General features: G+C 34.5%; 1 protein-coding gene and 1 pseudogene across 1 annotated transcript in view; one reads left to right on the forward strand and one right to left on the reverse strand.

Moving 5' to 3' along the window:
- Window positions 1-27,222, reverse strand: part of Taok1 (TAO kinase 1) — a 123,496-nt gene that overhangs the window by 32,309 nt on the left and 63,965 nt on the right. Inside the window, exons 3-13 of the mRNA XM_010642246.1 lie at window positions 26,926-26,997; window positions 22,773-22,874; window positions 21,318-21,363; window positions 20,521-20,617; window positions 18,237-18,350; window positions 15,069-15,160; window positions 12,397-12,490; window positions 9,766-9,847; window positions 6,410-6,577; window positions 3,595-3,798; window positions 1,017-1,151 (exon numbers count right to left, since the gene is read on the reverse strand). Coding sequence (XP_010640548.1) covers window positions 1,017-1,151; window positions 3,595-3,798; window positions 6,410-6,577; window positions 9,766-9,847; window positions 12,397-12,490; window positions 15,069-15,160; window positions 18,237-18,350; window positions 20,521-20,617; window positions 21,318-21,363; window positions 22,773-22,874; window positions 26,926-26,997 — 1,206 coding nt within the window. The remainder of the gene's footprint in view (window positions 1-1,016; window positions 1,152-3,594; window positions 3,799-6,409; window positions 6,578-9,765; window positions 9,848-12,396; window positions 12,491-15,068; window positions 15,161-18,236; window positions 18,351-20,520; window positions 20,618-21,317; window positions 21,364-22,772; window positions 22,875-26,925; window positions 26,998-27,222) is intronic.
- On the forward strand, window positions 23,807-24,196 carry LOC109118615 (annotated as a pseudogene).

The raw sequence follows: 27,222 nt of genomic DNA on the forward strand, positions 1-27,222 counted from the left end.
TCTACAAACTGTGAGCTAAAATAAACCTTTCCTCCTTTACACATGCGTATTAGGTGCTCTGTCTCAGTAACAAGAAAATAAACTAAGACACCTGCTGAATTTTTCACTTGCAATAAATGGATTTACTGGGTTTAATAATATAAATCTATTCCTGCTTTTTATTTATTAAAACCACTATTTTTTCTTTGGTACTAGGGATTGAACTCAGGACCTTGCACTCACAAGGCAGGCAGTGGTATCAATGAGCTAAATTCCTGGCCTAAACCTGTAATTTAAAAGAGTCCTTAATTAATTTGAGAAAATAAAAATATGGGTAAAAGTTTCCTTGAGAACATTTAATATTACTATATATTTGGCAACTCAGATAACTCCCATATCTTTTTAAAAATTCTTATTATATATTCTAATAACTTATTTTTTACATATCTTAATGTAATTTCTTTCTATTCCTAGTATCCTTTATTATGTTTTGGTCCTACTTGTCTCCTTGAACAGTTACAAATGTCCTACTATAGCATGTTTGTAAAGGACAAATAATCTATATCATTATGTGGAAAGTTAGAATAACAATTAGACTATACCAAATAGGATTACTTGCCATTTCCAAAACTGCCCTTTCTGGTTACCCTCACGCAATATACTGCCTTATTGTCTATTCTTTTATGTGGAAATACCACTGCTCCTCTTTCCTTGTGTCTAATAATTGTAAATTCTCAAACTATTTCTTTCAAAAATATTTTTTTCACTCCTAATAAAAACTTATCTGAATATCTGCTTAGTATCTTGTAGTTCTTGTAAGTACTGAATATATCCTAAACTATTAATCATCTGTGTACAAGTCTTGAAGCTATTATTAGTTTAATGTTTCTCAGAGAGCTTTGCATATCTTTCTCACACAGGTACCTAAATGTTGAATAAGTATCTTGCAAAATAAATTCCAAATACAAAAAAATCAGATAAACTGCTAGATTCAACATGAAAAACATATTTCTCCCTAGTTCCAGGAAAGTACATACCAGAGATGCTGTCCTTATAGTTGCAAAATGTTCTCGATTACGATAGTGTGATTTGTGACGAGATACTTGGGGAGGCGACTGTGGATCTGATGCTCTTGTTCTAGAGTCTCCTTCCTCTCTGTAATTTTCCTCCTCCTAAATAAAAAGTCATTATCATATAAGGTGCATAAGTACTCTGTTTGAACCTTCAAAGAAATTAAGAGTTTAAAGATAATTTGATCAACAAATATCACATGCATAACTTTAAAAAGAAAAAAACCCAGAAGAATGCCATTATTTTATTTTCAACATAATTAGAATTATGAGAAATTATTTCCACAGAGTATGAAATAATACAGAGACTAAGGATAAGGAAATGTACATGGCTGGATTCATATCCTACATATTATGTGCAAAACTGGAAGCTTTGATATAATGAAAATGATACAGATACCCAGTATTTTAAATGATATTAATAAAAATTAATGACTCAAAGGCTTTTAGGTTTTAGAAAAACTATAGCTTCAAGCTATCTTTATAATATTTTTGCCATCTGTCCAAAATGAGCAATAAAAAATGATTGCAAAAACTAAAGAACTGGGCTCAGATTTTGCTCAGTAGTAAAGAGCTGGCCTAGCATGTTCAAGGACCTGGGTTTAATCCAGAGCACCCAACAAATACAATGGTGTTTGTCCTTGTTTCAGATTATCAACTAAAGAGGAAGTCAATAAATAGTAATCAACTGTACAAATAATCTTTTTATGACTGATTTCTACTCTTTGAATATAAAAAATTAAAAGCAAAAATTTCCCTGAATAATACTATTTATTGCTTAACTATCTTTTTTCTTTTTCTTGGGGGGGTGTACCAGGGATTGAACCTAGAACCTTGCATCTGCTAGGCAAGTGTTCTCCAAATGAGCTATGTCCCCATGTCTTTTTTTTTTTTTTTGGTACCAGGGATCAAACTCAGGGTCCTTGCCCTTGCAAGGCAGGCAGCGGAACCACTGAGCTAAATCCCTGGCCCTTGTCCCCATGTCTTTTTAAGACAGGGTCTCACTAAATTGCCTAGGCTGGCCTCAAACTTGTGATTTTCCTGCTTCAGTCTCCCAAGCAGCTTTACATATCACTGCAATGGGCATAACTGTCATTCTTAACGTATTAATATATGTGCAATAAAAAAATTGCCATTTTAGTCATTTTGAGCTCCAATAATTAAATTCTCAGTATTGTGTATCCATCACTATTATTTCCAAAATTTTTCCATCACCCCAAATAGAAAATCTATACATTAGCAATAACTTCCATTTGCCCTCTGCTCAGTCCATGGTAGCCTCTCAATTACTTTCCATCCCTATTAATTTGCTTACTCTAGATATTTCATCATTTTAAGTTGAATTACATAATACTTGTCCTTTTACATCTGGATTATGTCACTTAACATGCTTCTGACATTCATCCATAGTGGAGCATACGTCAAAAGTTCATTCCTTTTTTTTTTTCCCCCCCCTTTTTTCCAATACTAGGGATCAAACTCAGGACCTTACACTTGTGAGTTCATTCCTTCTATTTTAAAAATTTATTATTATTATTTTTTTGTTTTGTTTTTTTGGTGCCAGGGATCAAACTTGGGCCATTGCGCTTGCGAGGTAAGGCAGCAGAACAAATTCATTCCTTTTTATAGATGAGTAATATCCCACTGGCTGTACATAACACAATTTAACCATTCATCTACTGGCAGACATTTGGGTGGTTTCCTTTTAGCTATTATGCCTAGTAACTTTTTAGGTAATACTGCAAGCTATGAAGTTAAAAAGAAAGCATGCCTACTAACTGTTAAGAGGAATTACCTGACTTCAATATTTTTGTTGGAATTTTAAAATTTGAACTCAATACTACAAAGAATAAAGTAACAAAAACCAGTTTTCCTAAAGTGTACAATTATAATTTTCTACAATTGCACCGAGTTTTATTCTAATGATATAATGCAAGTCACTTTTTTGTTTTTGGCGGAACTGGTGACTGAACCGAGACTCTGTACTCACTAATATCTTCATTCCTTTTTCACTTTTTTCAAATTTTGAGACAAGGTTTTGTTAGGCTATTTGGCCTAGGCTGGGCTCAAATTTGCAATCCTAATGCCTCAGCCTCCCTACTTTTGATCATTATCTACCGCAACTTCTTCTCTTACTCCCCCAAAATAAACACTGTATGTAGTGGTAATATATGTAACCTTTTTTTTTTTTTGGTACCAGGGATTGAACTCAGGCCCTTGTGCTTGCTTGCAAGGCAGGTGGTGGAACATTTGAGCCAAATCCCCACCCCTGTATCCTACTTTTTAAGATTTTATTTTCCAAAGAAGTTTAAATAATATACAGTATTTCTTTTTTTTCTAACATTTTATATGGTTCTATATTATTTTTGTAGTTTTCAAAATATTAGTTTTCCAAATTTAAGTAAAAAATTATGAATTAATAAGACTTCTACCATTTAAAAAAATATTCCAACTGTCTGAAACTTTCAAGAAAACCTCCTTTTAAACTATTCAGATGAAGAAATTTATCGAAGTTGAAATTTTTCACAGAAACTGAAACACTCACCGGTTTTAAATGGATTACAGAACTGTTGGACATCACTGTATGGTCTCCTTCCATCATGTCTAGCTCACTCTTGTCATCTGAGGCATCTGGAAGACTGTTAACACTACTGCTTTGGCTGCTGGCACTGATAGACATACTGGGAATAGACTGATTACTTCCAACACTATTCACTGTTCCTGTCCTGCCAACACCATGATCTTGTTCCTAAGGGAAAAGAGAGTTAGATTAAAATATTTATCCGTCTTCTAAATTCTTTTTTTGGGGGGGTACTGGGGATCGAACTCAAAACCTTGTGCTTGTAAGGCAGGCAGTGAAACCACTGAGCTAAAAACCCTGGCCCCTAAATTCTTGATTAAAGCATCTAGTACACATACTACTTGGTATATAATTACTAGAAATAAAGCTAGGAAACTTCTGGAAGAAATGCCCAACAGATGGGAGAAACTCGAGATCCTCACATTTAGCAACTATTTGTGGATAGAAACAAAAAATGACAAGTAAATTGAAAAAAAAAAAAAAAAAAACTTTTTAAAACCCCAACTGCTGAGGGAGAGAGAGAGAGAGAGAGAGAGAGAAAAAGCAAGTCATCAGTGCTGGGTGATCTCAAACCCAGGGCCTTATGCATACTTCTACCACTGAGCTACAACGCCAGCCTATTTGAGGGCAATTTCCAATTTATACCATTTTCTGTAAATTGCTTGATATTTTTTGAAAAGTATTTCTACAGAAAATCTCATGGGGACAGGCAGTTTGCTTAATTCTCAGTGTCACTTTTGGTTAATATAAACTCATTTAAAAATCCTTTCAATGGTCCTTTTAGTTCTTACTCTTTATTGAAGCCTTTTACAAAGTAGATTCTTCTTTCTAGAAAATATAGGCTTTAGATTTTATATCACCAAATATTTTTATTCATTTGTATATTTTTTGGAAACAGTGTCTTACTATGTAGTTCAAGCTGTCCTTAAACTCACTGTGTAACCCAGGCTACAACAATCTTCTTGTCTCAGTTTCCCCAGTGCTAGTATTACATGCACGTGCCACCACAACTAGCATTTTTTTTTTTTTTTTTGGTTTTTTGAGACAGGGTCTCACTATGTAGTTGAGACTGACCTGGAACTCACTATGTAGCCCAGGCTGGTCTCGAACTCACAGTGATCCTCCTGCCTCAGCCTCCTGAGTGCTGGGATTACAGGCATATGCTACCACGCCCGGCTACGACTAGCTATTTTATTGTTAATTCCTACCTATTCTCCTACAGATTAAGAATTGTGTTACAGATATATACGGAGAATTATCATACAGATACAGATGTTTCTTTCCTAAAGTAATCAGACAGCAGCAAAACCAGAGCACCAAAATCATGGTTGTCTTACTATATCAGACTTCTATACAACATGATGGAATTTAATATATATAGACACATATTATATATAAAGGGATTTTTATATATTTTATATATTTTTATATATAAAAGGATTTTTCTTAGGGCTAAACATTTAACCACACAAAACTGTATTAATTTCATAACTTCACTAAAACATTTTACACATCTAAAATAGGGCAAGACAATTTTCTAATAATTATAAGAACAAAAACCAAAAAGGCCCCAAAACAAAAATTATAGGTCCTATATTTTATAGTTTATAAATTAGTGATATTCAAAAGCTAAGAAAAATAACTACACTGCTCATAGTATCAGAATGCAAAGTAATCTCATACTGAAAAGCAAGAGAAAAAATCAAATATTGGAATTCTGAAAGGGGCAAAAAAAATTGAGGAAAAAAAGTAATTCACACATAATATACTTTATATGTATATTTCCTTATGAGGAAGTTCATTAACATTTTTATCGTGCATCTATACTACCATTCTCCCTAAAAGGCAAAACAGAAACTGGCCTTGAGAATTAGTTATGAATTTGAACCCATGTGCTTCTACCTATGTAATAAAGTTAACCACTCTGAACCTTGCTTTCCTCATCTATAACATGATTTACTTGTTTATTGTCAGGATATCACTATGTAATTCAGGCTGGCCTTGAACAATGTAGCTCAGGCTTGCCTCAAAATTATAGTGATCCTCCTACTTCAGCCTCCTAAGCGTTGGGATTATAGGCATGTGCCACCATGCCTGGTCTTTTTTTTTTTTTTAGTTTATTGGTACTTTTAAAGTATACAGTACAGTTACTTGGGATCTTGTTGTACCTTTACATGTTAGATCTTCGTTCTCATTTTTTCCCCATACCTCTAACCTCCCTTCATCCCCCCCACCCTCCCCTGACCATCCTGGTCTTAAATGAATACTTTAGAACCTTGTAGACAGAATAAAATGCTGAGCTAAAAAGAATCACATTTCCTCAATGACACAGTAGAATGCTTGGTAACTTTCTAATGACTTGGGAGTACAGTCAACTTGTAGTCTATACTTCAAGTGATTCCAAAGCATGTTCTATGGAACTAGATGATTATTCAAAAGTGGTTCAATGACCAAGAAACATGAGATGAACTAGAGTGGCCTTTATCATGCCAATGTGTACTATCAAGTGGTTGGGTTTAGAGCATGCAACAGAATATGATTAAATGCCTTTTACCTGACTGAGATCTTACAGAACCAATGTTAAGAAAACAAAACTTGGAAAACAAATTTTTTTTTGGTACCAGGGATAGAACTTGGGTCCTTGTGCTTGCAAGGCAGACAGCGGAACCACTGAGCTAAACCCCCAACCCTGGAAATTATTGATATAAACAATTCTTGGCAGGTAAAGTTGCACAAGGAAATAAAACTAATTCAAGATTTCAGTCATTTTATGAATTACCTCTTCTTCTTCCTGTGCTTCTACTGTTGGCCCATTATGTGCCTCCTGGAAAAGGAGTTTCTTCATTTTTCGATACTGCAGATTGTCCAGCTCTCTTACTGCATCCTTTGTTCTTTGAATAAGATCTATCAACACTGTTTCAGGGCGTTCCCGAAGAACAAACATGTGCTGGAGGGGATAGAAAGTAAAAGGTTGAAAGTTTTTTTTCAAATAGTACAAATGTACCCCTTCTCAGACTCTAGTGTTACTTATTCTATGACATACAATGCATATAATCTATAACTAATTCTATTACACTTATGACTTCTGATACTTAACAAAATTATTATTATTTTTGGGGGGTACCAGGGATTGAACTTGGGTCCTTGCGCTTGCAAGGCAGGCCATGGAACCACTGAGCTAAATCTCTGGCCCACTAAAGTTACTTATAAACATCTACTCTGAGCCTAGAAAACCATCTTGTATGTTTTATAAAAACCTTAAGTTATTATTTTTGTTGACCAACTGAAAAGAAAGACTTGAAATTATCAAAGGCCTGAAATACTAAGAATTTAAATCTAATATGAGCCTGTTGATAAAGGTTTACATATCAGAAGAACTGATATTTCTGAGCTACATTCAATTTCTTTTTTGTTTTTGGTGCCGGGCACTGAACTTAGGACCTTGAGCTTGCAAGGCAGGCGGCAGGCAGCAGAACCACTGAGCTTTAAACCCCTGGCCCAATGCTCAATTTTTGTTGTAGTTTCTTTTGCTTTTATTTATTTTGGTACCAGGGATCGAACTTGGGACCTTGCGCTTGCAAGGCAGGCAGCAGGCAGAATCACTGAGCTTTAAATCACTGGCCCAATGCTCAATTTTTGTTTGTAGTTTCTTTTGCTTTTATTTATTTTGGTACCAGGGATCGAACTTGGGACCTTGCACTTGCAAGGCAGGCGGCAGAACCCCTGAGCCAATTCCCGGCCCCTATATTTGATTTCAACAGGAATATTTATGAGAAGTGAATTAATCAACCTGAATTTAGATACTGTGGACTCCTTTATGTGCTGTATAAGCAAGACTGCATAAAACACTAAGGATGATTAATGCTTAATTTTATTAAATACAGGAAAGCAGAAAGAACAACTCCATTATTAGGATTATTACTGTTAACTCTTTTTTATTTTTTTGCTGTACTAGAAATTAAATCCAGGGTCTACCTAGGCAAACACTCTACCATTGAGCTATATCCCTAACCTGATCTTGCTTAGTTTTTATTTATAACTAGTTGCTTAGTTTATTTATAATTCTTAGATATATTAAGGCTGAAAATTTATTGCTACCAGGAATGTCTATCTATTGAAGTTTTCATTTCTGAGACCATAAATAAAGGTCATGCATAAAATTCCTTAAGCACTACTAAAATTTCATATTGCTCTTCTATATAGTGTGGCTTCAAATAATGTTATCAAATATACATATGGTCTTTAAATTTCTTTGCAGCTTTTAAGCTGTTTATCAGTGAAAATAAACTGAACTCTGAAATTGCAAAATACTGGCATAAAAAGTTTAAATTTTGTGAAAAATCAAAGAGTGTTTAGGATTACAAAGTGACAATCAAATTCTACTTGCTATTTCCTAATCTAGATAGTTTAATAACTATATAAAATTTATTACTGGTATTAATAAAATATTCAACTCTCAAAGTATTTTTCTGAGAACAGAAAGCACATACTAATCATATATTTAAATTAAGCTACCAAGTCTATTGAAAATGAAATGCAATTTACAATTCTTACAATATTTTTATTAAGAAAAAAAGACTTCCATAAAAGGATTTTTTTTGTTTGAGATAGGTTCTTGCTTTGTTGCACAGCCCCCCAAGCAGCTAGGACTATAAGCTACTGCCAGCTGGAACAAAAGTACCATATCCATTTTTTCACAGGTTCTCATATATTCATGTATCTTTCTCTCATACACACACACACATCGGGAATTGAACTCAGGGCCTTGCACTTCCAAAGGAGGCGCTGTGCTGCTGAGCCTGGCTCTCCCATATATTTTTATAATCATACATATTTCTTTCATATTATATTAAGATTGGGCAGATTAATATATAATCTATGGTAGATGAAAAACATTAGATCCAAGTTGGGTATGGTGGCACACACCTGTAATCTCAGCACTCTGGGAGGCTGAGGAAGGAAGATGAAGTTCGAGCCCAAGTTGAGCTTAGGGAGACTCTAAGGAGAGACCCTGTCTCAAAAATTTTGTTTTTTCTTCTTGATACTAGGAATCAAACTTAGGACCTTGTGCTTGTGAGGTGGGTGGCAGCACCACTGTGCTAAATCCCCGGCTGCCTGTCTCAAAATTTTTAAAAAGTTAAATAAAGAACTGATGATGCAGCTCAGTGTGAAAGTTTTGGGATCAATCCCCAATAACACATGCACACATGCACATGCACACACCCAAAGTTAATCCATGTTTAACCCATTTGAAATAGAACTGTCCTACAGGAATTAAAATTCACATGGGCTGGGAGTATAGGTCTGTGGCAGAGCACCTGACTAGTATGTAGAAGGCTCTGTGTTTGATCCTCAGCATCACACACACACTGACATACAATTTATAATTATAATTCACAAATATTTCCTTGCAGATGTAAGTATCTAGGGCACTTCAGTGGCACAATCAGTTACTATGCAGTACTTATATAAGTACCTAGCCATTTGGTAATATTTTGGTTATTTAATTATAGATTTTATTTGAATGAGAAAAGCAGCTCATCTATTTTATTTAAAAACAACAAAAAACTTAGCATCTAAGAAAAGTTTCCAAGGTTGAGAGTTTGAGCCAGTGACAGAATACTATGCCTAAGGCCCTGGATTACATTACTAGCACAGAGTGGGAGGGAAGGGGAGAAAGTAAAAGAGGAAGGGAAGGGGTAGGGGGAGAAAAGTTTCTAGAGAACACAGTATTTAAAAATCAGTAGTTCAGAGCTGGAGATTTAGTTCAGTGGTTCCGCCACCTGCCTTGCAAGTACAAGGTCCCAAGTTTGATCCCTAGTACTGGAAAAATAAAAAAAAAATCAGTAGTTCAATGTGCTGGGGTGTAGCTTGGTTTAGAGTAACTGCCTAGCATGCATGAGGCCCTGGGTTTGATTTGTAACACTAGAAAAAAAAATTTTTTGTGGGGGGTACAGGGATCAAAACTCAGGATCTTGTGTTTGCCAGGCAGGCACTGTACTATCGAGCTAAATCCCCAGCCTGGAAAAAAAATATTTTAGTAAAAATTATTACAATACACATATAACCCTGATTTAGAATTAAAAAATAATAAAACACAAGGCTGAAAACAGACAAGGGTACTGTAGAACTGACCTTTAAAAGTTCCTCTGATGTTGGACGATCCTGAGGGATTTTCTGGAGGCAAGAATCTACAAAGTTGCGAAAATAATCAGACCTATTGTAAAGGAAAGTACTGAGTGAACATATTGCTATTTCCTTAAAAACAAAACAAAACAAAACACATACATTAACAAATCAAGCCATGTGCTTACTGGAGAGAGAGAAAAAGGAATGGTTAAAAAAGGGCAAAGATTATATACTTTTTTATTTTTTTTTTTGGTTTTTTGAGACAGGGTCTCACTATGTAGTTGAGACTGCCCTGGAACTCACTATGTATCCCAGGCTGGTCTCAAACTCACAGCGGTCCTCCTGCCTCAGCCTCCTGAGTGCTGGGATTACAGGTGCACGCCACTGTGCCCGGCTAAAGATTATATACTTTTATATGAGTCTATGAAAAGTGATCTAAAGCAACAAATGAATCTTCGCCATTTCCAAAGACAAGGTATAGCGTGCACAGAACTTAAAAGGCCCTGAGTTTGATCCTTAGCACCAAACAAAGTCCTGCTCCCACATACTGAACTATTACAACTACAGTGAGGAAAAAATGTGGAAAACCTATTTACTTTTTCCCCTACTCAAATTCAAAATAACATTCCTTTCGTTTTTCTTTTGTCTTTTTCTTTTCTTTAAGCTAGCCTCTTTCTTATTTCCCCTTGGACCATTTTCTATATAGTATATCATCAGAACATCATTCTTTCTGCTCTGGAGAGAGTATTTTTTATAGCTGAGTATTTGGTGCCCTGAGCAAATATATAAGACTTCCACAAAACCTAGAAACCCAAGGGGCTGGGGATTTAGCTCAGTGGTTCTGCTGCCCACCTTGAAAGTGCAAGGACCTAAATTCAACCCCTGGTACCGAAGGAAAAAACCAAACCAAAACAAAACAAAATACCCCAAACTCAAAACAAACAACAAAAAAAACCCTAAAAATCAAAATAAGGTATTTTTAAAACATTAAATATCTGTACATGCTATTAAATAGTGCTATTCATGAGAGGGCACTGACTGAGGGACTAAACAGTAATTACTCTATCAATGTTTGCCTCCAATATCCAAATGAGATTTTAAATTCCTTGGAGGCAAGAATTTTTTTATTATTTCCCAAAGTTTCAAACATAATATAAAGACAGTCTGTATTCAATATATTCATTACTTATATGTACCATGCTATGGTTTGAATGCTTTTTTGTCTCCAAAACTCAAAAGCTGAAACTTAAATCTCAATGCAACAGTGTTAGGAGGTGGAGCCCAAATGCAAAGTGTTTTAGATTATGAAGATACTGCCCTCATGAATTAATTAATGCGATCATAAAAAGGGGTGTATAAGTGGGTTCACTGTTCCTTGTTTTTCTGCAATATGAAAGCACATTGATTTCCTCTAGAAGATGCAGGGTTCAAGACACCATTTTAAAATCAGAGACTGAGCCCCAACCCAGTGTTGGCCTTGGCCTTGGGCTTCCCATTCCAGAACTGCGAGAAATAAATGTCTGTCTTTATATTATGCAGCCTCAGATATTCTATTATAGCTACACAAAACAGATGAAGATGTACCATAATACTAAACTCTGCCAAAAAACTTTTTCATCTATCTCTACATAGTAAAGACTTATATATGTACTCTAATCATGTAATCCTTAAAATGATAAAGTACCCTTATTTTCTATATCTATTTGTGAATTTAAAAACATTTATTAAATACCTCAGATCTCTCCTAGAATATTTCATATGCTAGGTCTGCCTAAGAAATTAATTTTGTGTTATGATTTTACCATTGATCAAAATTCCAGTTTTCTAAAATTCTCAATCTTTTCTTCATAAACTTCATTATATGAATGAACTTAATTTTAGCGTACATGCCTATAATCTCAGCACTCAGGGAAGATGAGGCAGGAGGATCACAAGTTTGAGCCCAGTTTGGGCAACTTAGTGTCTTAGCAAGACACTGTCTCAAAACTAAAAAAATTAAAAATAAAAATAAAAAAAATTATTTTTGTGGTACCAGGGATAGAACTCAGGTCCTTGTGCTTGCAAGGCAGGTGGCAGCACCACTGAGCTAAATCCTTGGCCCCTATAAAATATTTTTGAAAGGTTTAGGATATGTACCACATACACATACCATTACCACCACCTCTACTGCCAACACAAAATAACAGAAAGATTAGCACAGCAATGTAAATAATCTTAACTAGAATGATCCGATAAGTTTTAAAACAATTATCTGGCAATTTTGATAGTCAAATCTCTTATCTAGGATTTATATCATATAAATTATACACCATTCTTCAGTCAAGTATCACTATAGTTATACAATATTAATATTTAAATATGATATTATATGATGAGGGTTATGTATGTTCGTAAAGTTTAAAAGATATACATTTTTGTAATAATTTTTTTGCATCCATGTTGACAATATCTATACTTTTACTCTGAAATGAGTTTTATACATATGCTATAAAATGTGCACACAATGACAAATACTAACACAGAGGAATATATAAACCTATTTTAATATCTCTTCAGGTAATATATTTTACCTATATAACAGATCACGAAAAAAAACTTCAGTTATACACTGTTACACAATGTCTCAGCAATACTCACCATTCATTAGACTGTAGTGTAGGGGATTCGTTTTGGGCTATGTGATATAAGGCACTCATTGCATTCATATTAAATAAAGGAGGCTTCCTTTCCGCTGTAAAAAAGGTAATTCCCTATTAAAACATGTGCATGTTATATAGGGGCACTCGAATACTGTCAAGCTGACAAACATGAAATTGTTTGTTTCCCTGTTATCCTTTAATTTCTCTAAACTTCGTAGTGATATAGTCACTTCTCATTCTTGATACTGGAAATTTTGTTTTTTCTCTTTGGCAAAATTTATCAATTTTATTGACCATCTTACTGGTTTTCTGTTTCATTCAACTTACTTTTTGCTTTAATCTTTGTATTATCCTACCTCTGCTCACTTTGGATTTAAACCCCCCATACACAGGGTTTTCTTATGTAGCCCAGGCTGGCCTTGAACTGAATGCCTCATTGTCCTGCCTTGGCCTCTCAAGTGCTGAGATTACAGGCACACACCATCTTGTTTGGCTTTTTTTTCTAGTTTTTTTTTTTTTTTTTTTTTTTTTTTTTTTTTTGGTACTGGGGATTGAACTCGGATCCTTGCACTTGAGAGGCAGGCAGCAGAACCCCTGAGCCAAATCCCCGGCCCCTTTTTTCTAGTTTCTTAAGGAGAAAGTTGAAATCATGATCTTGATGATTTTGTTTGTTTGTTTGTTGAGACAGGGTCTCACTATGTAGTTGAGACTGCCCTGGAACTCACTATGTAGCCCAGGCTGGTCTCGAACTCACAGTGATCCTCCTGCCTCAGCCTCCCAACTGCTGGGATTATCTACCCACCTTATTTAGTGTGGATGCCACCACACTCGGCCCTATCTATTCAGTTTCTGAAACTCCACTCAAACCAGGTTGCATCTCTACAGTTAATGCATACATACCTCAGGAGAGAAACTCTCTTCATTTTTATTAGATATTCTTACTCTGTTGGGATGCCCCTATATATAATCTGCCTCTTTACAGACTTTTACTCTATATAATGGATGTTCCTGCTGGGTGGTCAATTCCTCACCCTCCTCAGGCTCTGATAACTCATGGTGAACCACTTCCATGTGTCACCCTACTGGGCTTCAATTTCTACACCTGACAGCCACGTGCATAGAAATACTCATCTGTTTCTGACCACACACCAGGCTATGGGAACATTTTACTATATTCATTTGATTCTGTTATCCACACTGGGTTATCACAGCTCATCATCTGACGTGGATACTGTGATGGTTAATTTTAATTGTTAACTTGAATGGACTGAGAAATACCTAGTAGTAAAGCATACTTCAGAATGTGTCTATGAAGGTATTTCCAGAGAGACTGGCATGTGAGACAGTAAATTGAGGAGAGAACTGTCCTGAATGTAGACAGCACTATCCAATAGGCTGGGGCCCAGATGGAACTAAAGTGAAAGCAGAAGGCTTGACAGTACATGCCTGCTTTTGTGTTCTTTCTCCTTCCTGGCCACCATCAGGTAAGCAGCTTAGCTCTGCCACCCATTTTCATTATGATGCACTATTGCCTCATTACAGGCCCTGAAACAATATAGCCAATCATGAACTGAAATCTCTTTAACTGTGAGCCAAAATAAACCTTTCCTCCTTTAAATTATTATCACAGTTGTTGTGCCCAATGACAGAAAATTGACTAATGCAGATACCTACCTTCTCTGTCCCACCCAGTAGCTTTTAAGATTAAATAATGTGGGGGAAGGGGAAAGGATTACTGAAGAAATTATGAATGAATAAATAAAACATAAAATATCTGTTTCTAAGATAATTATTATGGTCTTTAATTTGGCAGATTAAACTAACACTTTCTCAAAATCTTATAAACCACTACTAAACTTAAATTTGATTTAAACTTAATTTATTTTACAAAAAGGTACAGAGAACCTATTCCTTATTCTTGTGTACATGTTTCCAAAATGTCTCTGTCCTTAAATGGATTGCCTGTATAAAAATCACCCAAACTGAAAAGGAAATGAGATGAAAAACCACAATGTTCAAAAAGCAAATCTCACAAAAACAATACCCAGTAAAAACATCAAAGAGAAAGAATTCATATCAAGTATAATACAAAGTAGAATAATCATAAAAGATAAGGTAAATGGATTCAAATTTTAATATTTTTCCATACCTCTCAATGGGAAAAGTGAGTTTTTATTTGCTTGGGACAAGCTGACAATAAACTCAGTAATGGTTTATCTACCCACCTTATTTAGTAAATTATAATGGTCCACTGTTTTTAGCATATTCCCACTTAGAAGCAACAAAACAAGATGCATGCATACAATCAAAATTGCTAAGGGAGTTGAGTCCAATCTCCTTTCCAAACTGCAAGCATCACTATATTGATTTTTATACCTACCACCATAGGCCTTGTATAAAGTCTGCCTTACCATCTTAAAAGAAAAAATCAAACTGGTACAATATGATATAAAGCCTGATGTCTAATTTTCTTTCATACCTAAATTTACAACTGAATGCTTTTGGGTCCTTTCACAGATAATAAAACTTGTAATGATAGGCAGTTTATGGGTTTAACAAATATTCATTAATGTTAGACAGAGACAGCTCAACTCAAAACCACAGTGGTAAAACTATGTTAGTCCTAATTAAGTAGCAAGTAAAATATATATAATGAAGAACAGTCCTTACCAAGTTCAATACATGTTATTCCAAGAGACCATACATCAACTTTGCCATCATACTGTCCTTCATCCATGGCTAAAATTACTTCTGGGGCCATCCTAAAACATAAAATGTTTGTTTCAATTAAAGTTTTAATAAAGTATGCTATTTTTTGAGAATATAAGGACCAGATATGTATGGAGGACATGGTTTTTAATTTTAGCCATGTGTGGACATAATTTTTATAATTAGAAACAATTACATTAGAGGTTGTGAGGTAAATATTTAGCAATGCATATAAAATGTTAGGTTCATTCTCCATATTGTCATGACCATATAATAGCATCCCAAAAGAAGAATTCCAGAGCAAGGTTGTATTCTGTATCTGTTCAAATCTGCAGATTCCAAAATTACATATCCTTTAAGGCAGTAGTTCATAAACATTGGTTTCAAGATAAAAAAAATCTAATTTTTGTTTCAAAAATTGAATTTTTCCATGGGCAACAAACACTGTCAGTTATTCTTAAACTGACAATCTCCCTTCAGTTACCTGAGAAATTCTGCCATAATAACTAAGAAAAAAAAAATCATAGTTTATAGATGCCGCTCAAAAACAAAAACAAACAACAACAGCAACAAAAGGGTATTAAATGATAAGAGTGGCTAGGGCAATTCACAACTCAATCACACAGCTATCAACCTTATGGATATATTAGTTATAAACTCAAAACCCAATTCATGCCCACAACTAGAATGCAATATTCTTGATGGTACTTTACATTTTATCTGTATTTGGTGGTAAGCATAGATGAACACCTATGAAAGAGTTGTAACTGCTTCAATAAGATTAATAGCCATGCCAAACAAGTGTGTATAGAGAAGTATACAGTCAATGTTTGGGTTCCAAAGATAATGTAACTTGATGTTTCACAAGTTCTCTCTCCCTCTCCTCCTCCCCCTCTCCTTTCCTCTCCTCCCATCTTTTATGTTCTTCCTCCCTTTTGAGATAGGGTCTCACTATGTAGTTCAGGCTGCCCTTGAACTCACTATGTCTGACCTTGAACTCATGATCCTCCTGCCTCAGCCTCCTGAAGTGCTGGGATTACAGGCATGCACCACCAAGCCTGGCATCACAAGTTTTCTTTAAAATGCTGAATTAAGTTTAAGAAGTTGCTAACAAGCAAAAGTTAAAGAAGTAACTTGCGTTTTTAAATGAAAGACTTTCTAGGACATTTAAAATATTTAATATCTATCAAAAATTTCTAAAGATGAAAATCATTAAGCATCACTGGATCAGAGAATTTATTTTTTTAGAGGGAAATGGTCTACAAAAGAAATTTTTGGTCATTTACAAATAGATTTTCAATTTTTCAACTCATTTACCTCCTAGAATTTAGTAGACTCAATTTATTAAAAATACTGCCATATAACCTAATTAGTAAATCTAACCTTCAGCTCATATAAATCAGAATGATTTAGGTCAGAAAAAGCTTGACTTCATTTTTCAACACAATTTAAACATATTCATGTGCCCCTACAATAATTGTCTCTGGACAGAATTCTATACTAGGGGGAATACAAACAAGGGAGAGGGCCAGGGATTTATCTCAGTGGCACCAGCACCTGCCTCACAAGCTCAAGGACCCAAGTTCGATACCTGGCACAAAAAAAAAAAAAAAAAAAAAAAAAAAAAAAAAAAGAAGAGAGCTTTTAGAAGGAAAAAAAGAAAGACAAGTAAAAGGGAAGTGAAGGAAGGTAACTAGAAATGCACAGGACCTTGCCATCTATGTGTGCCCTGACCTTTCAATATTTCTCACAGATGCAAGACATTCTCAAAATATATCTCTGGTATACTTCTGAGACTTTTACATCCCAGAGTAACGCATCTAATATTTGGGATAGGTAAGAAAGCTGTCTTTGGGTCCCGAGTTCATTTCCCGGTACCAAGAAAACAAAAAGCTGTCTTTCTAAGGAAGATTTAAAACGCAGATAGAAAAGAAGATATAGTAGATCTAAGACACCACTCTCACTGTATATAAAGAGGATACATATAGGAGTTAAAGATCTGAAAAGTAATTCCCTTTAGGGGCTGGGGATTTAGCTCAGTGGTTCCATGGCCTGCCTCGTGAGCATATCCCCAGCACAAAAAAAAAAAAAAAAAAAAAAAAAAAACAAAAAAAAAAAAAAATCCAAAACCCAACAACAACAAAGTAATTCCCTTTAAACTTTTGATGAAAGGTACATACTAAATTATTTACAGATGACATTAGATAATGTCTAAGACTTCGTTCAAAATGACCAGACTGGGAAGAAATGACAGTCCATAATGCAAGACAGGCTATGGGTAACTGGCATATATGAAATCTTCAGACTTAAGTTAACTTGTATATATATTTGAAATTTTCTATAGTAAAAAGTCAGAACAAGGGCCAGGGATTTAGCTCAGTGGTTCTGCTGCCTGACTGCAAGCACAAGATCCCGAGTTCCATCCCCGGTACCAAAAAAAAAAAGTAAAAGTTTAAGGCAGGGAATTTAGTTCAGTTCTGCCACCTGCCTTGCAAGTGCAAGGACCCAAGTTCAATCCTCGGTACAAAAAAAAAAAAAAAAGTCAGAACAAAAAAATTGAAAAAATTACCAGTCCTTAAAAGTATTATTGGACTGAAGATCAGTGATACCTAGTAAATTTAAATTTAAAGAAAACATACAAATTACCATTTAGCATGTCTATATCCTCCCCTTGATTTTTTTCATTCCCATAATATATGATGTAAAAAGTAACACAAAAGCAGGCCAGGTATTTAGCTCAGTGGTTCCACTGCCTGCCTCGCAAGCTCAAGGACACGAGTTTGAACCCTGACACCCTCCCCAAAAAGTAATACAAAAGCAAATATGGCAGGGATAAAATGAAATAGAAATGAAAAGATGAAAACAAAAAAAGATAAAAAGGAGATGCAATGACAGTACTCCAAATCTATGTTTAAAAAGAGTTACACAAAGGACTAGGGATTTAGCTCAGTGGTTCCGCCACCTGCTTCATATGCGCAAGGTTCTGAGTTCAATCCCCAGTACCCAAAAAAACCCCCAAAAATGAATTATTTAAAGCCAAATATCCAGAGGTATCACAGTTTCAAAAAATATAACAACACATTGCCTTTTTCAATTATGAGGATCAATAGTAGATAAGACTTTTCTTACCAATATGGTGTTCCCACAAAAGAATTGGCAGGGGATGCCATGGAAGCAGATCCAAAGTCAGCAAGTTTCACTTGGCCTGGTTCTGTCAGAAGGATATTTCCTGCTTTGATATCTCTGGGTTTAAAGAACACAGAAAATTATTTATTCCTTCATTAGATTGTGTTAAAATGATAAAGATCAAATAAAAATTTTAAAGACATGGAGAAATGTAATAAAATAGAGAATTCAAATAAAATATATAGTAACAATTTTCTAAAAGAGAAGAAAAATAGTTTAAAAAGACAAAAATTAGGTAACTACAACATAAAATCTATATTTGAAGATGTTTATTGGTATAAATAATGGTTTTCAAAATACAATTTATGTACAGTAGACCTGCAGGTTATGACTGGCCTGACATATGAACAACTTGAGTTAATTAGGTTAATGGAAGAGTCATCTGCCTCTTGTTATCCATAGCATATACAAGATAAACATTCAGATCTCAGTTGTATTGACTTACAACCAGCCCTCGGGAACTGACTGAGTTTGTAAGTCAAGGGTCCACTGTAATTGACTCATAATCCCTTTGTCTGTTTGATTTTTGGTACCAGGGATCAAACTCGGGACCTTGCACTTGCAAGGCAGGTGTCAGCACCAGTGAGCTAAATCCCCCAGCACTCATCCCTTTATGCATGATATGTAAGATTTGAATACCTCAGTTAATACTATAGGAAAAAGAAAAAGTTTAAACTTAGCTTTTGAAAAAAAAAAAGAATTAATTTACACCATTTAAAAATTTTAGCATCGTTCTCCTAAATGTGAAAACTAAAATATATGGAGAATGATCCCAAATTTATTTTCAAAGCTGCTTTTTTGAAATGGTAAACAACCAAACTAAGAAAGTTATAGATTCTTATATAATGGGACTGTATATGAGCACTGTAACATACTCCTAACTTTTCAAATATAAAAAAGAAAAATAAATTTTCAAGCATCTGTTAATTCTTATCAAAGTATTTTAGTGCATATAAAATTAAGTGGGGCCGGGGATTTAGCTCAGCGGTTCAGTGACCTGCCTTGCAAGCGCAAGGACCTGAGTTCAATCCCTGGTACCAAAAAAAAAAAAAAAAAAAAAAAAAAAAAAAAAAAAAAAAAAAACAAAAAAAAAAAAAAAAAAAAAAAAAAAAAAAAAAAATTAACTGAATCCATTTTTCTTCCATTTGTTTTTTTAAAATGGAGAGTGTAATGTTATTTAGTTAGTTTTGGTTGTTGTTGTTTTTTGTTGTTGTTACTGTTGTTTTTTTTTGAGACAGGGTCTCACTATGTAGTTGAGACTGACCTGGATGGAACTAACTCACTATGTAGCCCAGGCTGGTCTCGAATTCACAGTGATCCTCCTGCCTCAGCCTCCTGAATGCTGGGATTACAGGAATGCGCCACCACGCCATGCAGTTGTTGTCTTTAAAGGGATGCTGGGGACTGAAACTTGGGCCTTGTTCACAGAGAGGTACTTTGTAGATAAGAATATCCTAGATTCTAATTCCAGTTCTATCCATTCATTTGCTAGCATTAGATTTATCTTGGATTTTATTAAATTAATCTAAAAAATGCTAATCTATTAATTCACAACAATCCAATGACAGTTTAATATGTATTGCTAGTTTCTTTCTAAAACAGCTAAAACCAATTTTTAAAATTATAAAGTAATATTAAAAAAAATTTTTTTGGTACTGGGGGATTGAACTCAGGTCCTTGTGCTTGCAAGGCATGCAGCAGAACCACTGAGCAAAATCCCCAGCCCCTAAAGTAGTATTTTAACCTCATGGTTAGTACCCATTGCCAAGGATTAACACTCAAAAGTAGTCTTTGTTCATGTCATGGGAAAAGCAAATCTGCAACAGTTACCAGGAAAACAAAGGATTGTTAAATTCTAACTCTAATTTATTTGGCTTTGCAACCTTCAGGAAATTATAATCACAAACTGAGGCATCAGTTTCTTCACCTATAAAATGAAAAAGACAAACTACATAATGCCTAACATCCTTCTATAATGAAATTTCTATCACAAACCACAAAGTGTAAAATCTTTAGAAGGCCCAGTGGTACAGGTAGGCAAAGATAAAAATTATCATAAATACAGGGATTAAGTGTATTACTACATTTAAAAAAATATGGACAATAAAAAATGAGTTTATACAATTCTGTTTGGATAAAAACAACAAAATTTTCAAGGTTAGTAATCTTCAGGGCTGATAAATACAACATGCCATATGCTTGTCAATATAATTTTCAAAGTACTTACCTATGGATCATTGTATGAGAATGTAAGTAGGCTAATCCCTGGAGAGCACCATGTGTTATTGCTGCTATTTCCACTTCTTGCAGTGGCTTTTTGTGAACTTAAAATAAGAATTTATTTAAAGATAATTATTATCTATCACATTTTGTTTAAAAAATAAACATACATAACTGATGTATGAGCAATTTTTAAAAAGACATTTAGCAAGAGATTTATCTCCCTCAATGACAAAACCAGGGTACTGAACTTCATAACTAGTACACAGCTGTGCTGACTGTTAAATATAATCCTCAGCCAATTTCCTTCTTAGGTAAACTTTTCTTTTTTCTCTTCTTTTTTGTGGAGACAGTTCTTGCTATGCAACTCAGAATGGCCTCAAACTTACAGTCCTCCTATCTGCCTCAGATTCCTGAGTGTTAAGATTACAGGTATGTGCCATTACACCTGCCCTTAGCTAACAATATTGAGCAATTATTTGGTGATCATTAAAACAAAACTAGTTCTTCCATTATTCACACTTTGTTCTGAACAGAAGGAGCAGATCGAGATGTATGACAAAGAATCCAGAAAAATTCTGGAAAAGTTACAGGGAAGGAAAACTTTCCTATTTTATATATGCATGTCAGATTTATAAGAAGAGCACATACTGTACTGTACTGGCATTCCAAAAAAGGATAAGGACCTCACTCTTCCTAGAAAGTTCATGTTTTTTCAGTGTTAACATTGTTTAAACAATCTCTAAATGAATGATCATTTTATTGTGTTAATACTCTTTTTTAAAATAATCAAAGGAAACCTACCTTCTAGTAAATCTGAAGCGGATCCCAAACAATATTCCATTACAAGCTATGGAAGAAAAATTATCGAAGCATTAAAATATGAACATTTATTCTATCTGAGATAAAAATTATTTTACCCAGGAAGTCAATTGGAGTGAAGTAAAACAAATTCCAGTCATCATTCATCTAAAAAAATACACTCAGTAATTAAATGTATGTATAAAATAAGCCAAAGACACATTTATCTTTTAATGCCAACATTTAATAACTTCTATAACCTATGGATTTCATTAGATATATACACACACATATACACACATACAACTGTTACTATTAAACTTCAAAGTTGTTAAAAGGTAGAAAATTAAACCTTGGAACTATATAAACAAGGCTTAAAGGTAACAGCTTAAATAGCTGCTTCTCTCTCTCCCTTTTTTTTTCTTTCAGATTCTCTTTATGTTGCTCAGATTGGCTTTGTACTCCTGGCCCAAGTGATCCTCCTACCTTAGCCTCTCAAATAGCTGGACTATAGGCACGTACCACCACTCCCAGCTCTAAATGTTTCCTTTAAAGTAAACACAGAGCATCACTTCTGTGCCAGATGTTTTATATATATTAACCAATTTAATCCTCACAACAACCTTAAAAGTTATGCTTTATTATTATCCTTATTTTATAAAGGGAGAAAATTAAGAGACACAGAATTAACCTTCCCATTGTCACTGCTTTTTCTTTAACCATACTCTCAATTTTAGGAACCATCATCACCAAAATCAAATTAAATAAAAATCCCAGATATATTACAAATCTAAGCCAACTATATTAAAATGATAATTAGCTGTGTTTTATTATTCAAAATAAGGAATAATTTCTGTTTAAAGGAAATTTAATATTTCTCTTAAAAAATACAGTTACTATGCAAATATGGTAGCACTGCAGAATTACTGTGATATTGCCTCAATGTTAACATGATAAAATTAGTCTCTAATTTTGGGCGATTTTTTGGTACCGGGGATGGAAATCTCTAGTTCTTATAAGAAAGTACCTCAATTTTCTACCTTTAGTATTATTCAGCCAAGGAATCATGATCAGTTCAAACTGAGATACTTCTGCTTGAATGACTTAAAAATCCATTTATGTTAAAAAGATATGTTAACTTTCATTCTCAAGCAATAGATTGTTTTTACAATGTTTGGATGGTACCACTGACAGTACCAGAGGACATTTTACCATTTATATGAAGGTCAGCAGAATTCTGGGTAAAATCTACAGGAGACTTGCAAAAATTCTAGTACCTCTTTTTGCCTATGAGGTCTAGGATGCTAGAAGAGGAATGCTGCACTTCCTCTCTCAGGATGAACTAACATTTATGGTATTTTTGTATGCCTTTAAACAAGCAGGTTTGAGACATTTTGAATTACTCCATTCTAAACCAAAACCAACTAAAATTGCAACAAAGAAGGTACAGATACCAACCCATGCTGTGTGTTCACGTAAATAGCAGCCTTTGTATTCTATACTGTTGGGATGTTTTATTCTTTGTAGAAACCTGACTTCCTTAATAATATCCTGCCATTTCTGTGGGGAGAGAAAAAGGAATAAGGAAAAGAATTATGAACAGCTGGTTTTCCTTAGAAAGTTATAGAAGAAGAAAGTAATGATTTCATTGGGTTAACAAGAACATACAACTCTGTTGACTTAAAATTTTTAGATGAAATATCAAAATAAAAAAAATTTTTAAAAGTGACTCATAGTTTATGACTCAATTATATAACCTACAAAATTATTTCATTCAAGGACGGACAAATTTTAGCTAGATAAAATTTATGATCAATGAATCTTATTAAAATTTTATAGTCATACATCATCAAACATGTTGATGATCCACGTTTAGTGACATTTCTTCAAAGGTCTAACCTTTCCTTTTTTTTTTTTTTTTTTTGAGACAGGGTCTCACTATGTAGTTGAGACTGACCTGGAACTCACTATGTAGGCCCAGGCTGGCCTCCAACTCACAGTGATCCTCCTGCCTCAGCCTCCCGAGTGCTGGAATTACAGGCGTGTGCCACCGCACCCAGCTAACTTTTCCTTTTTTATTAACAGCCTTGTAGCCCTAATTTTCTTGCCATAAAGTTCACTGTATTGTATTTTTGGTTTATTTTCTCTATCAAATTGTTAGGGTTAGTTTGTCTTTTATTTTTAATTCAAATGAAATAATTCCTCTGAAATTTCTAAATGAAAATTCTAAATTGCTAGTGGAATAGTTATTGTACAAGGAAAATCCGGGAAGAAGCAGTATAAAAAGCTTTTCCATGTACATTGCTAAGAGCATTCCCCACTAATACTGAGCAGGAAATACAGATACTTATATTTGGCCTTAAGCTACTCCACAACAACCTTAAGCATTTAGGCAATACTCCTGTTTTTTTCTTCAGTAATGGGTATTGGAACCTGGGATGCCCTATCAACCCACTTACATCCCCAGTCATTTTTTTTTTTTTAGGGCTCAAATGTGTAATCCTCCTGGCTTTAGAGATAATGGAAAAATATATAAGAATAAAACCAAGACTCTTTCAGATCCTCCCTTACAAGATGAAAAAAGAAGAAACAATGGTTGTGCCAATAAGGGCCATGGCCATGTGCAGCCTATTTGCTGCACAAACTGCACCCAGTGCATGACCAAAGATAAGGCAGCTACCGTATGGGATATTTCCAAAGTGAGGGTCTTCTACGTTTATGTGCTTCCCAAGCTCTATGTGAAGCTGCATTACTGTGTGAGTTGTGCCATTCACAGCAAGGTGGTCAGGAATGGATCTCCTGAAGACCGGAATGACTGAACACCTCCACCCCGATTTAGACCTACTGGTGCTTCTCCAAGACCCCCACCAAAGCCCATGTAAGGACCTGGGTTTAAACAGACTGAAGGTAATTTAATGGACAGAAGAATAACCATCTCCAGGCAGAGGGAACAAAATAATACACTGGATGATATACTTAAAAAAAGAAAAAGAATAAAACCAAGTATGGTGGCATATACCTAGTCATTGAGCACTGCTGGGAAGATGAGGCAGGAGGATCACAAGTTTTAACCCAGTCTAGGCAAGTTAGTGACTCAATGAGACTCTCTCAAAAAATAATTCTAAAAAGGGCTGGGGATATATCTCAGTGTGAAGGCCCCGGGTGCAATCCTCAATACTGGGAGAAAAAAAAAAAAGTAACTATGGAACTCTAAAAATATAGGTCCTTGGGTCCATATCCAGAAATTCTAGAGGTTTGGTAGTTGTACGATGGAGACTACCAAACTCTTTTGTGCTCTTGTTTTAAGTTTTTTAAAGTTTTACTGTTATTTAGGCTATACAATTAAGGGTAGGAAAAGTAGTGTATTAGAAAAAAAAAATTTGGGGGGGAATACTGGGGATCAAACTCAGGACCTTGCACTTGCAAGGCCGGTGGCAGCACCACTGAGCTAAATCCCCAGCCCAGAAAAAAATTTTTAAATGTTTTGCACTACATTTAAGAACCTCTACTTCTGATATTATTTCACAAGTCCTCAAACGTCAAAATATGTTCAGTGTTCTATATCAAATGTGTAAGATGTATTATAAAATGTTACATTCAGAACATCTGTTCAACTGGGCTTTAAATTTCAAATTTGAGTACTTTGGGAGGCAAAATCTTAATAAAAACTAATCTATGAAATAAAATTCCATGAAGAATACCAATATTAGATGTTAAAATGCTGTAAATATGTTTTGTTCTCGGTGTGACTGATCAATTAGACTTTCTACATAATATATAATTGGTAGCCTATGAAAGCTAGTCCTAAAGTTTATACAACAGTAAATGAAATTAAATCTACAAGAAATGTTAATTTAAATATTAAAATGATGGAAAATGATATAATAGTATCATACCCATAGTATAATCATCACAAGAACAAGATTCAATATAAAATTAAATTCAAAAATTAGGAAAACAAAGTATTTGAAAGAAAAGCAGCAATTCCACTTCTGTACATATAATTAAAAGAACTGAAAGCAGGAACTTAAAGAACTACCTGTACAGTTGTATTCATAGTATCATTATTCACAACAGCCACCCAAATGGGCAACCCAAGTGTACATATTTATAGATGGTATGAATATAAATGTGAGCTATGAGTGTGTGAATGGATATAAAAGAAAGAAAAGTCTATCACATTCTACAACATGGAAAACTTTCAGTACATTAAATTGTATGACACAAGCCATTCACAAAAGAACAAATATTGAATGGTCCTACTTATATGAAATATCTAAGGTAGTCAAATTCATAACAGAAACAAAGTAGAATGGTGGTTGCTAGAGGGTGGGGCATTTTTGTTTAGTGAGTACAGAATTTCAGTTCTGCAAAATGAAAAGCATTCTGGAGCAGGATGGTGGTAACAGTGACAAAACAATGTGAATGTACTTAATGCTACTGAACTGTACACACTGGACCCTCAAGTTACAACTGGCCTACAACTTGGATTACGACTGGAATTTGGTTTTAATTCATGAACAAAATCTTCAGTTATGACCCAAATGCCGGCCACTTGTGTTTCCAGATGGTCTCAGACACAGGTTTAACTCTTAAAGAGTTCTGAAAGGAACATTACAACTTCCTCTTTTGTAGGGTTAATTAAGAAATCCTTGGTTTTTATAAGGACACTAAGATCTTCCTGTATATAGGAGAGAGACCTTGAAGGCTGTATACAGGAGCCTGAGCCTTCAACTGACCAACCTGAGTAACAACCAGCCCTAGAGAATGAACTGAGTTTTCTTAAGTCAGGAGTTCACTGTATTTAAAAATGTTTAAGAGATGGTAAACTTTGTTGTATATACATTTTTACCATAATTAAAAATAAAAGTTAAAGACTGTAGCAACCCCAGACTGCCAAAGATTACATTTTACAAATACATTTATGTAATTAAGCAGAATAAATATAACCTAAAAAGCATCAGAATAATAAAACTATACAATGCAGGATTGATTTCAATTTTTTGGTTTTTCAAATTAATGACCTGTTAATTAAAGTTTAAAACAACTATCAAACAATTTCTAACCCATTTAAAAAGATTATATCCCATATAATTTACTGTGAAATTCATCTTATTGTACTTAAACTTTTACTCAGGACCTTGCACTTGCCAGGGAAGCAGCGGAACCACTGAGCTAAATCCCTGTCCCTGTACTTAAACTTTTTCGTGACTTTTTTTTTTTTCCGGTACCAGGGATCAAACTTGGGTCCTTGCACTTGTGAGGCAGGCACTGGAACCACTGAGCTAAATCCCTGGACCTTGTACTTAAACTTTTTAAGAAACTAATAATTCCTCCAAGAGATGCATACACTGATATACTGAACCATAGTTTAGAAAACTAAAACTGGGGACACAATTTAGAAGGTTATGGGGATGCTCCTAATTTTTTTGTTTAGGCTTTAGTTAGTAGTTAAATGGGTACTATCATTGAAAGAAAAGTCATTGAATATATATAAGATTTATATACATTTCTTTATGTATATTATACATTAAAAATTCCTACCCTTTATCTCAATTAAAAATGCTATGTCCTCTATATGCTTATAAAAATGTATATATATTTAACCTACTTCGGTAGACTGCTTTCCACTATAAGACATTTTCTTGATGGCCACCACTTCATTGGTACGTACATCTCGTGCCTAAAAAAAGAACAAAGAAAGGACCACTGTAAAAATAGATTAAGTTTGTGCAATCAGTTCTTTGAAAATACAAGCATTTGTAAACTACCATGTCAAAAAGGACACATAGGGCTGGGGATTTAGCTCAGTGGTTCAGCCACCTGCCTCTCAAGCGCAAGGACCCGAGTTCAATCCCTGGTACCATTAAAAAAAAAAAAAAAAAAAAAAAAAGACACAAAAACTGCT

Source organism: Fukomys damarensis, unplaced genomic scaffold (assembly GCF_012274545.1).
Source record: "Fukomys damarensis isolate Sample0158 unplaced genomic scaffold, DMR_v1.0_HiC HiC_scaffold_13, whole genome shotgun sequence".
NCBI classification, from domain to species: Eukaryota; Metazoa; Chordata; class Mammalia; order Rodentia; family Bathyergidae; genus Fukomys; species Fukomys damarensis.